The 14,100-nt window shown below is 38.3% G+C and overlaps 1 protein-coding gene across 1 annotated transcript; it reads left to right on the top strand.

The window, feature by feature from the left end:
* The first annotated feature begins 1,292 nt into the window (after nucleotides 1-1,292).
* On the top strand, nucleotides 1,293-11,912 carry LOC146451056 (uncharacterized). The gene is made up of 9 exons (XM_085099610.1): nucleotides 1,293-1,719; nucleotides 3,320-3,543; nucleotides 4,417-4,531; nucleotides 5,499-5,605; nucleotides 6,049-6,093; nucleotides 7,137-7,285; nucleotides 8,271-8,310; nucleotides 9,149-9,236; nucleotides 9,452-11,912. Exons 1-9 carry the CDS (start codon nucleotides 1,392-1,394, stop codon nucleotides 9,997-9,999), a joined length of 1,644 nt encoding a protein of 547 aa, XP_084955736.1. The 5' UTR covers nucleotides 1,293-1,391; the 3' UTR covers nucleotides 10,000-11,912.
* The last annotated feature ends 2,188 nt before the right edge of the window (nucleotides 11,913-14,100 follow it).

Raw genomic sequence — 14,100 nt, 5'->3', positions numbered from 1 at the left:
TAACAATACAGATTACTTGCTCTGCAGTATCCAGTGGGTTTTCACATGTAACTTTCAATTTTGCATTAAAAAGTGAACGACGGAAATGAAACCCACAAACGGGCAAGTCCCTTAAATTTGCAACAATGGCAATCGCGACGATTTCGTCGAAACCAGACCGGAAGATGTCTATATTTACCACCTCTTATTAAAACGAATAAATTGCTACAACAGCAGACGTGACCAACGCCGCTAAATAAACTACAACTAGAACATAACCTTTCCTAAACTATAACATTCCTATCCAATCCTTTTGCTGCTTTGTTTCTACCGCAAAATCGCGTACCCAGATCTTCTCACTATTCGGGAGATTTTAATGACGTCGTAATGTGTCACGAATGTGACACATTCCGTGATTGCGCGTTCAACATTTGTAGAAAAAATACGCCTTGCTCATGGATTTCTCGCGTGGTGACAAATGGAAGAAAAACCTCCCTGATTAAGATGATTCTCAAGAACATTTTGTTTCTATAAAGTTCGGTTAAAATTTCGCCTACCGGATTCAAGTTTAAATGTAGGCAGCCACCCATGCACTCAGTCGGATCCAGACAGGTAATTGTTTTCTTTTTTTTAGGGGGGGGGGGGGGAGGGGGCTCTTGAATGCTTGACCTGCTTCTAAGGAAGGGGAGGGGGGGGGGGGTGGTCGTGTCCTAGATCCGCTAGTCATTGCTGACAACGGTAATAAATAGGCCGTACACTGTGCTTCGCGACTGGGGTTGGTTGTATGCGTCGGATTGTCTAGGAACTGTTCACAAACGTTTCTCGGAGAGATCACACTAAAAAAATCTGCATGACAATTTGTAGTCAAAGTGCCTTAAATGCCGATGCATGACACGGGCATTAACTTTGCCTTCTTAATCGAGGCAAATATATGAAATTATTTGCCTATGCATCGGTAGAACACTCGTCAAAATCCGGGTTTGACAATTTTGAATGCAAATCGGTTAAAAGGGTCAGAGAACGATCCGCATTTTTTTTTATAATTTTAGCTTTCTAATTTATTTCTGTGAGCTGTCTAGTAGAAACGCAATATCACTAGGGCAAAAATATCTGATATTTAACTCGTAGCTCTAATGGCGGTCATGCTGTGAGTCCCATATAAAAGAGTTATTGAAGTATGTATTTGACCTTAAAAGGCCTCATGGTGCCTATGATCTACTGTTTATCTTGCGGAAGTGAATTTGAAGTTTCGAAACTCTTTATTAGCGAAAGTATTGTAAACAAAGAAATTTCAGAAGCGTGACGAGGAGAAAATAATAGTGATACGAAGCCTATAGGTTGCGTTTGTGCTAAATACTCGGGTTTCTAAAGGCTGGGAAATACAAGTGCTATATATTCTTGCTGTACCGGATATGCGAGTGATGAATCTACTCCGTGTCAACGTCTTCATAGCGTTTCTGTTTTACATCGACACTACGTTTTCCCAAGAGATAGAAATTGGCAGGCATATGAATAACATATCTAAAAGATGGAAAGATGTCAAAGACGATTTTAACATACCTGATTCAGAGTGTGGACAAAACGGTCGATACGAGAGTTATTGCCCTTCCGGATGTCGCCGTGGAACGGTTACTGGTAATCCCAATTACTCCTGTTCTTGCCCAGATGATAACTCCACTTTAACATATTATAACGATGAATGGAGATGCCGTAAAAATGCAGAAGTGCGAAAACAACTAGGTAAGTATTCGTTTTCTTCTAGAAACATTTGATCATGAATTCGTTGTTGTCCAATTCCCAATTTTGTCCAATTTTGGTTCTTCAACACGAGCAAGTTCAGTTTTAGTGTTAAATTACCTAACCGTGTGATAACTGATAAACATATATATATATATATATAGATTGCAAAAGACACTCTGTCCAACCCAAAATTGTACAACATCATCCGACATTTCAGTTGACAAAGGCTGAGCCATTATCTTCTAGATCTCAGAATATTAATCCATGTTCCAACTTTTCTTTCCGTAGTAGTTTTGATAAGAGGAACAAATAATAAGCAAATATAATGTGTTATGTTTCCTTAAATTGCCTTTACTCAGCAGTCTTGTGTTTTGTCAAACTTGGCTTTATTTCCTTGTAGGGACTACTTGTGCTTGTCTCAGTGTAACATTTTAAAAATTTCCAACGTACAGTACTAGTCCCATCTATCCAAAACAGTCATGAATTAAGTCATTCAGTCATGCATTGAGCAATCAAAACGATTTTGCATTTAATGTTTCGCAGTTCACTAAACATCAGCTACTAAAATCGGCAAGGAAGTTGTTTGCACAGCCTTTTAGTTCTACCGAAGCCAGCTTTTCAGGCTTTTGTTCACCGAAACTCTGTTATCCCTCGAAACTGACCGGAACTTTTGGTTTCCATGGATGACGAACTTACCCACACGGCTTTAATTTGTAAGATATTCATTCAAGTTTATTGTCTCGAACAATCTATTCCATTCATGTACATTATGGAAAGGAAGTTGGTGGTAATCGTTTATCGTAGTAGGTCCAATACCCGTCAGTAATTAAATTGTTGTATGATGATTCGTTTGTCTTATGCTACAGTCACCTAAAATACAAATTATGTAAACTGCAACTTTTCGACTGCACAAACTTAGAAGAAATGGACACGATAAACTGAAATAACACGTCATATGTTCAATGTCCGTCACATAAATTAGGTTTCAAGAACTGTGCAATTTACAAAGAATGTATGACTGGGTAGCAATGCCATAGATAATCGTTTCTCAAATCCTATTAAAACTTTCTGAAAAATGCTAAGTTTGTCGAGCTCTTTCAATTTATGGAGCTAGCTCTCAGTTTATTGTAGCTAGTTTTGTTGCTAATCTAGGCTAATGAGGCTAAGCATGTAATCATTGATCCTCCTATTGAGTCCGTATCAAGGAACCAAGATAAAAATTGTGTAACGTGTAACCTGTCGATTTATCGTCTGGTAACAATAGTCAAACCGTCTAGATCTAAATTGCAATGACTGACCGAAAGAACTGTTAAGTATATATTTTCTTAGAAATGGAGGGTTGGTCGTTGGTTCTCGGTTTGGTCTCTATCATGTCGCTGTCGTGTTAACTTCTATGCAGTCAGATCAACCTTACAGTTATTTGAGTATTTCTACTCATGTTTATTTCTGGCTGATTAGATCTCATGTTTACAGATCCTGCTTATACTTGCAGCATTTTCGTTTGCGGTCGTTTGCAGTTTAGTGTTTACTTTTAGTAAATAAAGTTGGTGTTGTTGTAAAGTAATATTGACCTAGGGCCCAATTTTTATTCAATGTATAGGGTGTAAGGAAAACAGCGTATTTTTCATTGAAGACGCTAAACAAAATCTACAAACGCTAAATACCAAGTGGGTAAGGAGAACCAATCTAACAAAGGGCTGTGTTATCAACCTTACGTTATCCTGGTCTATTGGATGCCACGAGGAAAGAGAACCACTAGCAAGAAATACAAGTTTTAAACTTAAGTGGTTGCGAAGAAAAAAACAATTTTTTTTATTTCTAAAGGTAAGGCTGCTTTAAAATATGAGCACGACACGGCCTCTCACCCCCTCCTACTCTTTCATTATCATCATCATCATCATCATCATCATCATCATCATCATCATCATCATCATCATCATCATCATCATCATCATCATCAACATCATCATCATTTTCAGCGTCGTCACCATCATATTCAACACCACTACCACGGCCTTCACCATCGCAATCACAATCGCCTCTCACCCCCTCCTACTCTTTCATTATCATCATCATCATCATCATCATCATCATCTTCACCACCGCTGCCACCACCACCACCACAGCCTTCATCATCCCCATCGCAGTCATTATCATCATCATAATCACTAACTTTCTCCTTCTTAACCCCTTCTTCTTCATCTCATTTTCTAATATCTCCTAATTTACATAAATTTTTAAACACCTCATTTAGCATCCTCTGTCCAAGACGGGTGATTACGAAACAAATTAAGGAACAATATTTCAACTGAACCTAACAGATGAGAAATCCAACTCGTGGAGACCTAAACGAGTCCACGTTTCTTCGATAGTTGACACAAAAACAATACAACAAAACTAGCGAGGGTTCCTTATGTTTAGTTGTTCGAGAGCGTGTAACTTTCTTAAGAATAGTTTATATGTTTCATAAATTGAAGCTGCTGACTATGTTTCTTGTACATTGATTAACATCACTCCACAGAAGGCAAGACGTGCTTAAAATGTTTTCAAGCCGAAGTTGTGTTTGCATTTACGTATCTAGACATGTTTTTCTTTCTTTTTTTTTTTTTTTTACTACATTCCGTTTGTTTTGCAACTATTGCTACTTTTTGTAATAAATGAATGGGTTTTTCTGTTTGTTTTTTTGTTTTCGTACAGGTCATAGATAACTCGTTTCAAGGCCGGATCGTCAATCTAGGTATCACTTGCCAATCAGATCGTTATAAGAACAAGAACGCCTGTCTCCTGTTCAAGCAAGAAGGAAATCTTACATGTAAGTTCAGCCTTTTTTCGGTGGGATGACTTCAGCGGGGACTTTGTGTGGAGAAGAATTGATCGTTTTCTCATGGGCGTGGGAAAGGGGCGGGGATTACATCCTGGGTCTTGTGGGTCTAATTCCCACCTAATAGCACATATTTGGATCTGGCATCACATATTACATCCCCATAACTTGTATACCCTCAAGCTGAGAGACACTGACTCCTACTTCACTACAGAATTTGGTCCTGACACAGGACCAAATTACTGAAAGGCTTTACTTAATTAACTTATAATTTCTATTGATCGATACATTTGTTCTGAGATCTGCAAATCTCTACCTTGCTGGTCTTGTGTTTGGGCTGTTCAACCTGCGCTGACTTTGTGCACTAATGACTTTCTTTATATTAAAGAAGACACGACTAAACTTTGTGATTTTTAAGTGATGTATCTGACAAGAATTTCGTCCGCCAAATTGCTAGGCGACGTCTTTCCAAAGCAACAAGATTGTTTTCGAAATGTGTATTTTTATCTTTTTCTAAAACGTTTTAAGGGTGTCGTCGTTACTTGTACATTTTTGGCACTAGTTTGGTATTTTCTTATTGGTTTTTCTTATTATTTAACTGGTAAATTTGAACGGTTTCCTGAGACATGCGACGTTATAGTTTCATTTTGCGGAAGACAAAGGAAGAATTATATTTTGGACCTACTACTTGCCCATCAGTCTTCATTGTTAAAGTTTTAAAGATCTTGAGGTTACAAAGGGAAGTGACCTCCAGGAATTCAAAATAAACTCAGGCTTAAAAGGATGTAATAATACAAGCGAAATTTTAATTTTCAGGGCTCCTTTGTAATTTTTGTTTCAAAATTATGTATAAGCCGTTGCAATTGTGTAAAAGCTTTCTCCGTTTCGCTTCCTTTTTATCTTAATAGTGGAATTTCGTCCTGACCAGGCAATCTAAAATGATATTTTTTACTGGCAGGTCCTATAACGAAACCCCGTGTGGATGGCTTTTCATCAACGATGGCTCCCACAGCAACTTCCTCATACTCCACAACAAGAACAACGCCAACGTCGACGCCATCGACGGTATTCACATTTTGCTAAGCTTAAATAATGATAAGTGCACAAGTACACACCATTTTTATATCTTATTGGATGTCCAACTGACCGCTATATATTTCATAAAATAATGTTTATAAGATGAAAGACAATCCCTCCCTAGAAACAGTCCCTTAAACAAAAGAGCTGCGTGATGTACGGGTTCGAAATTCGAAGTTCTAGAGAAACGCGTGCTGTTACGATCTGTTACCTTGGACTAACGACTGCAATTGTCCAATCAGATTATAACATGGTCACTTCCAAACCCTCCCTTGGTATTTGCAATCCATTATGTGGTCTTTCTGTCCCCCACCCCCTACGCAAAAGTTTTAGTGGAGTTGTATGTAGGGGAGGAGTGCAATATGACCGCCAGAAACCGCTGTGCTGCTTGAGAAACTAAAGCGTTTTTGGAACTATTAACTTTTTTACAGGTCTTCTCAGAGACCTCTACCCAGCCTACAAATGATCCATCTCAGGCAAATTATAAAGTTTAAACAACGAAAGGGTGTATTATTTTACTTCCTTATGTCATTCACAGCGACAGTAACAACAACGTTTCTTAGTTAGGAGCCTAGGAATTAAGTTAACTGGAATTTCAATTGATTTTACTATAATAAAACTTGTTAAGATGGTGGTTAAACACGATCGTGTTATTCACATGATTCGCTGTGAATACTTCAGGGAGGCCTGTGAACCAAAGGGAATTAAAGAAAATGACGGGGACACAACACTTGGGTGTTCTGATTGCAATTTTGTGTACTATGGGCAAACGGACAGAGCCTTGGATACAAGGATCAAAGAACACAGAAGAGCAGTCCGTGTTGGCGATAACAACTCAAAGATAGCGCAACACGCGAATCAGTTTGGCCATAGTATAGATTTTGACCAAGCCACCATTGTCAACAAGGCGCGTGATTACCCCAAGAGACTTTTCCTTGAGGCCTGGCATTCTCTGCGAGACCGAAATGCGGGCAATGAACATATTGATGTTCCGGGAATTTATAGCTCACTCACGTGATTTGTTCTCTCGCGCGGTGATCATTCGTTAGGCGTCGGGATTGTAGAACGCGCAAAGTGTGAACCGTTGGATAAGCGTTAGCTTATTTGTCACTTTTTTAAACCGACGAAGGCCGAAGATTTTCGGCCGAAACGTCTTGGTAAGTTTTTATAAACGTTTGGTTTTTAACGTTTCACAAGTCAGTGTCATGCACATTTTTATTACATTACATATCACTCGTAACCACATCCTTCACCCCCGCTTTTTCTACGCCTGCGTGTGAGACCTGCTACTGTCCACTTTCAATGGCCGTTACCTTTGTTGATCGAGACTCGGACCAGTACACTCTTAGAGTCAATTGAAGTAAAGTATTCACGTAAGCACCCCCTCCCCCTCCTCCAAATAAATAATAAAGATGTTGCTAAAGCGGCGGAGGGAAACGAAATCTCAGTGTCCGGGCAACCGTTTTCATTTGTAACCATCTTTTTAATCAAATAAAGTTTTCATTTTCATCATCAACAGAATCCTTCTCAACCAAGTTCGGGAATTAGTCAGATGGGTGATGACGACAGTTCATCCTCATTGGGTATCATAATTGGAGTAACTCTTTCCACAGCGATTGTAATACTGTTCATTGCAGCTGTCTTTTGCTATCGACGTCGCAAATCCAGGTAACCGTCTCAATGTAATATATCAAACACGAGGAAGAGTGTTTCATCCGATTTAGAAACAACGAGAAAGGGGTTGAAAAAAAAAACGAGGTGCTACATTTCTTTTTAAACCCACCTTCGAGTTTGGAAGTCGGATGAAACACTCTTCGTCAAGTTTGATATAGCTTCTGAGAAATCAAAGCAAATAAAGTTCACCAAACTGAGGTTAATGATAGTTAACACCCCATTGGTAGTGATGTCCTTAATTTCCCTTCACAAAGTAGTAACGAGTTTGAGAAGTTCTAAATGAAGCTAATATCTCTCATCTGTTGCTAAATGATGTATGTTCTTTAAAGAATTTCTTTCATGATCTCAGTTAGTTTCGAACTTCAAATAAACCCTATCCACAAAAAGTATATATATATACAGACAAGCAAACGCCACGAAATTTTCGGACTTTCCTTAGAATTGTCTGGGATTAATTTAGTATATTTGATAACCCAGAATGTTTTTCACAATCTCAAGAAGTTTTAATTCTAATTTAAAGTGATATTTAAAAAGATCGGTTTAACGTTCATTTATTTCTATTGTCCATTTCTTTTCTTTTTCTTTGCTATCGATAAAAGCAAAGATTGTGCCTTTTTTGTTTTCATGGCGTAGTGGCAACGTTATTTAAGGCAAGTAGCTCACAGACTTGAAATATATCTTTATAATGTTAACCCCTTGCTCGTGAAAATTCATAACTATGACATTAATACTAAGGAAGGGGGGAGATGGTGGGGGTGGGTGTAAGAGTGCCTCTGCCTCTGTTCCCAAAAGACCAAAAAAGGCTGTTGTGTACATGATTTACTTTTAAGGAAAGAAAACTTTCAATTGATTTTACAGAGTCCTAAAGTCTAACTTTGCATCATGAACATGAACATGCGATTACAAAAACAGGATCTCAGCTTCAAGTATGGCTCTCAAAGCCCTTAACTCTTCTTTCCTTTTTTTTGTGTGTTTACAGAAAGGATGCTCACACGCCTACAGCTCATCAAATGAAAGCGGTAATGCTTAACACTATACGATGCATTTGTGAAATTCTTTTCATTTTAATTAATTTTTAAATACTAAAACAACGAACTGAGGAAATTTAAAATGTGATTAAAATATGATGCTGCATTGGAAGGTACCTGGAATAGAGAGGTATGTTTGGGACATTCGGTGAAGGCGATGTGGTTAAGTGGTTGGCAGTTAAAACGGTTTTTCAAGGCCTAGCCTTCGTCGTACTGCTTCCTTAGACATGAAACTTTGCTTCACTTTGTCTTCTTTAAAAAGCAAGTTATCAATGGGCACCGGCGGCAAACTTGTGTAGGATAGCCTTGTGGTGAATTTGCATCCATTTAAAGGAGGAATTGCAATACGTCTAGTTGCTCCAAGCTTATGAATCGAGTTAAGCTCTAGTTGTGTTGGCTACTAATGGCTCATGCGTCAGTTATCCTTTCATGAAGTTAGTGAACAAAATTCATAAATGCAACAAATAAAATGAGAATGATGTGTTATTCAGTCAGTGACACAGGCATAATATCGGAATGAAGAAATCCGAGTTCGCCTGACGGGAGTAGAATCTAAGGCCTTCCGATTATTAGTTCGTATGCTCTACCACTGAGTGACAGAAGACTCGTGGTAGCTAGGCTATTAAACCAGGCTTTTGTGACCACTGAAGATCCTACATACTAGTACGGGATTTGAATGTCGATGTGTGGTATATACCAAATGGAATAGTCGTTGTGGTATATTTTAAGGCATAAATGAGAATGATGTATTATTCACTCAGTGACAAAGGCATACTCGGAAAAAGAAGTCCAATATATGTGGTGCCTACGTTTCTCTTTATTCTCTTAGAACATTTTGGGTGCAAGCTCAAAGAGGAACGCAGCATTCAAGCATGAGGATCAGAACGGTTGCGTCAATACCAGCAATGACGAAACAGGTATGAACACGAAATTATTACAAAATCTCCTGACCATTCTGTTATTTTGGTCTCTTTACATGATTACAAACGTAAATGCAAACTGGAATCTCAGCAATATACATATATCTCTAAGTTTTTTTCAATCCAAGTTACTTGAAGACACTGCCTCAATTTTTACTTTATTTTCGTATTCCTATCGAACTTTTTGATAATCATCTCCTGTTCTTTTTCAGGAAATTCCCACTCTTGCGAATTGTATGCCTCTCTTGATGTTCCGGAGGGACCTAATATCTATGGGCACCGAAATGCACAAGAACCGGACTGCAATGATGTCCAGGTGCCCTCCCCAGATAATAAGGTAGAGGGCCAATACTCTGACTACGAGGAGATATTAGCAATGATCCCCAGTGGAGTTGAGAGCATCGATCCAAATCGAGTGGAACCGGATTACAACACTTTGGAAGACCCTTGTCAACACCGTTCGGAGAAGTCTGAGTATTGTGGCGCGGTATCTGTGAACGAGCCATTCTACAACACTTTGGAAGAATCCAACGCAAACGACAGTTCCCAAGGTACCAATGAAGAACCGCTTTACAACACTCTGGAAGAGCATTACCTTAGTGGCGCAGAACAAGATGGCAGTCTTGAACCCACAAGTTTGCAAGACTCTGTGTATAATGTCCTAGAGGGACCCGCTTCTTACGACGTGGATTCAAACATTCCAATCTACGCAGCGGTCAACAAAGAAAATTCGAGGGAAGAGAAACATTGCAGTCAATGACAAAACAAAGCTGTGAGGGAAACTGAAAGATAAAAAGGATGAAAATGGATGGCAAAATGACTGAGGTGATTCGGATAACTTAATGATTAATGGTAATTCCAGCAGATAAAGACTTATTCAATCAACGGGCGAGTTTACCCAGTAATGTTTATTGCAGCAAAAATAACAGCAAAAAACTCTTCTATTAAAATCTATTTAAATGAGTGATAGACAAAATATTTAAAATGGGCCCGTATTACGTAAAGGGGACGATAATATACTTGTATACACAGGATTTAAATGCCTTATTAACATGTCCATAGTTAATTGTCGGACTGGTTTTGAAACCTTGCCATGACAACTTATGTTGGAAGGGTGCAAGAGTGCACAATCCTTCGTTTTAACGTTCACACTACGGCTAACTTCAATACGATTAGTTTTGGTTTACTTCTCACTGGTTGAGAAAGTGGCGCGAGTTTTTGAAGAAAATCGAAGCAAATGTGAATTACTTCCGACACGCAACTGATTGCATGAAAACCAATCTGTTAATGCCAATACATTTGAATGCTATATGCTATCTTGGTTTGCGGTTATTTAATTCGGCATATTGGTGGTGTACAAATCAGCAATTAGTATCGAGTCTGCTTTCAATAGCATTCATCCCCATTTACACCAACAAAACATGTTAAATTAAACCAGGTATTGGTAACAGAAAGCTGAACCGTTGGCTTCGACATAGGATTCAGTAAACGTTATCTTATACTTAGTAGTCAATCTAAATCTGTAGTCCGAAAACAGCATTTATAAAGAAAACAATTTTAAACTGCGTTTAACTATACAGCTTTTAAACGTGTTTAAGCCTTGATGTGAATGGGGCATCAAATAGGGGTAAAATTTCGGGGTTTTTTTACAGTTTCAATTAGTTTTTTTAGTATTTGAGTTAAGTAAATTATATCTTTGTTATGCACGAGAAAACTTTTTGCTTGATTTGAAACGTGCAGAGTCAGACCAAAAATTAAATTGATTTAATAAAGAGAATATAAATTAGTAAAAAGTAAAGTAAAGTATAGTAACTTATTTAATTTCAATAACATGGGGAGTTCTTGCGCAAACTCCTGAGCCAGAGGCTTATGATAAAGTGCTTGACAGTTATCAAGATCGAATTGGAATTTGGATATGTTGGTTTTTGAAGAGAGGCGAAAACGGAGAACCTATCGGAGCATGGAAGAGAACAGACAACAAACTCAACCCACATACAAAGCTGATTCCGGGAAACAAACCCGAGCTACATTGGTGAAAGAGTGCTTTCACCACTGCGCCATTCCTGCTCCCCTGTGCTGCGAGTTTCCTACTCATTACCGTCTCGTTTATTTGACTTTTCAGAATGATTTTTATAACGAAATGTAAATAATTCAAGTAAAAGAAACATTTTTGATATTGTAAATATTATTTCTCTTCCTTAAGTTTGTTAGACAGTTTAAGTTTTACGTATATTTAACAATTATTCACCAAAGTGGAGGTGAATATCGATCACTATTCACCGACACCGAGGTGAATAATTGTTTTAGTATATACCACACAAGCTGAATAAGAAGTGGTCCAAAAATTACTTTATTTTTGACAATATACCGACAAATAGTGGGAAATTTTAAAATCTCGCGTGCCGCGCGGTAAGCGATTTCTTATTGTAGAAAGTTCCGTCTCACTTTCTTGCGGACAAATAAAACTTCTGGAGGCACTTGTCTAGTTGCTACGTGTCTTTTCTTCGATTGTTGTTTGCAGTTTGTCCTGTTGTTGAAACCAAACTGCAAAACATTAGCTGTTTCATTCATTGTATTGAATTATAGTGCTCGACAGTTTTCGTAAACAAAGCATTGTAATTTTTTATTTTTCGCCTTAGAATATGAGATTTTGAAAGATTAAATAACTTACCAGGTAATGCCGTCAAACCAAAATTTGTTGCCATTTTGTATTTTTGTAATAGCCGTCTCTTTTATCTAAATATTTTCGTATTAAGTGACCGTGGCGAGACGGGAAGCCATCTTGTGTCTCTTTTCGGCTGCTCGGAGGTGAATAGTACTTGGCTAATCACCTCCGTGCAAGCCCATCAGCGCGCGCAAAAAGCACTATTCACTTGTGTGGTATATACTAAATCTTTTTATCTCTTTGTTCAATACTTTGTCATTTTTATTCACGGTCTTGTAAATGTTAACTCTTTCAAGTGTATATGATAAAAATTTCTGTATTTGCTTGATTCAATTCAATTTCAATTAATTATTATTTCCAACAAATATACAAAGACAATTTACACAACCCGCGTACAGCATTAGCTAATCTTTGGCGGTTTGATCAAATCTTCATCAGCGTTGTTCTTGTATTTACTGAATTACCCTCTGGAATCATTTAAATTTTTCTCTAAATTCGCTCACCTTATGAGGTTTAAGCTTTCAGGACGTAATTGTAACAACTAACAATATATTTTTCGGGATAACACTTTGGCGAGGCAAGTGCCTCGTCTTGGCTCAACCTGGCTACTGCACTGTACCCCGTTCTGATCCGTCCAACATTCTCATGTAACATGAAACAGACAGACCAGAAGACCGGAAGATGTCTATATTTACCACCTCGTATTAAAACGAATAAATTGCTACAACAGCAGACAACCACATAGCCTTTCCTAAACCGTAACATTCTTATCCAATCCTTTTGTTGCTTTGTTTCTACCGCAAAATCTCGTACCCATAATGTGTCACGAATGTGACACATTGCGTGACTGCGCGTGTTCAACATTTGCAGAAAAAACAAATTGCTCATGGATTTCTCGCGTGGTGACAAATGGAAGAAAAACCTCCCTGACTAAGATGATTTTCAAGATCATTTTGTTTCTATAAAGTTCGGTGAAAATTTCGCCTACGGTATTTAGGATTAAATGTAGACACCTCCCGCCCCCCACCCCCTAGAGAGCTTGCTGGCAGGCTAGCGACTAGTTGGTTGTATGCGTCAGATTGTGTAGGAACTGTTCACAAGAGTTTCTCGGAGAGATAACACTAGAAAATCCGCATGTCAATGTAGACTAAGGCAACTTAAGGTGGCTTACTACAGTTTTAATGGAGTATAAGGGCACAACTTCTAACTCTTTTAAAAAAGGTTCCAAGCTGTTTTTCCCTTCACTATTTACTGTTTGCTTAAGTCTTTTACGATTCTATGTGAAATTTGAACAATTAAACGTCAACAAATAGCCAAATGAGCGACCGAGTATCCAATGAGAGACTGGGCGCTAGTAGGTTAAGTCACGTTTTTCTCAAATTCTACCCGTATGACCCCACCTGAAAATTTCAGGAATAAGAAATTGGGTCTAATTTATCATTCATGCAAAGTAAAATAAAAATCTGTAAGACAGTTTCTGTGCAAACTAAGAGAATGTGAAATCAAAAATAGCTCAAAATCTGTCTTACAGATTTTTCAAAAATTTTGGCTCCAAACCGGATTCACCCGAACAAATCAACCGTGAAAATTTCATCATAAGTTGTACGGTAAGTTTTCGAGCAATCCTCGATCAAAGACAGGATTTTACAACCTCGGACGAGAATTGAATTGCGCATGCCCTTTATTTAAGCGCGCGCTCATGTAACGCCATGTATCGCGTGCGAGAAAGGTACCGTGAATTAGAGCTCTTTTACCGAATGTTTACCAAACTTTTTTGCCATATTTTTTTGGCCCTAGGCTTGATTACATGTTTGAACGGAGTTTTGAAACTATCGCTACATATACCAAAGAGATTTGACGCCTTTCAAGTGCTGAAGTGGTTTTTGTTACTTCTTGAGGTTACTTGCGTCATTTTTGCACGCACGACAAATACTGACGTGTGGCAGGCTATCATAGCACGCGCTACTAAGTCTCGGAAAAACTGTAGTAAGCCACCTTAAGCTCAAATTAATGGAAGATTCGTGTTTAAATGTGCTGTTGTAGCGTTAAGTAAACTTATGCCTGCGTGGAAACCAATGGCTTAAAAGTTCGCGCCAAAACAGTGACGCGACTGGATGAGGCCGCTTTTAATCACCAATCAGATTGGAGAAAACGGCCGATTTTATGTGACTTTTTTTTATCCGGAGAAAACATCTG

Source organism: Pavona decussata, unplaced genomic scaffold (genome assembly GCF_977016875.1).
Source record: "Pavona decussata unplaced genomic scaffold, jaPavDecu1.1 SCAFFOLD_403, whole genome shotgun sequence".
Taxonomy (NCBI): Eukaryota; Metazoa; Cnidaria; class Anthozoa; order Scleractinia; family Agariciidae; genus Pavona; species Pavona decussata.
This window is presented reverse-complemented; position numbering and strand designations above follow the sequence as displayed.

Bases quoted from the DNA above. Each gene is read 5' to 3' on its own strand.
- LOC146451056 (XM_085099610.1), top strand. From the start codon at position 1,392: ATGCGAGTGATGAATCTACTCCGTGTCAACGTCTTCATAGCGTTTCTG. The intron at 3,544-4,416 runs GTAAGGCTGCTT...GTTTTCGTACAG, and splicing joins AATTTTTTTTATTTCTAAAG to GTCATAGATAACTCGTTTCA. The intron at 4,532-5,498 runs GTAAGTTCAGCC...TTTTACTGGCAG, and splicing joins GCAAGAAGGAAATCTTACAT to GTCCTATAACGAAACCCCGT.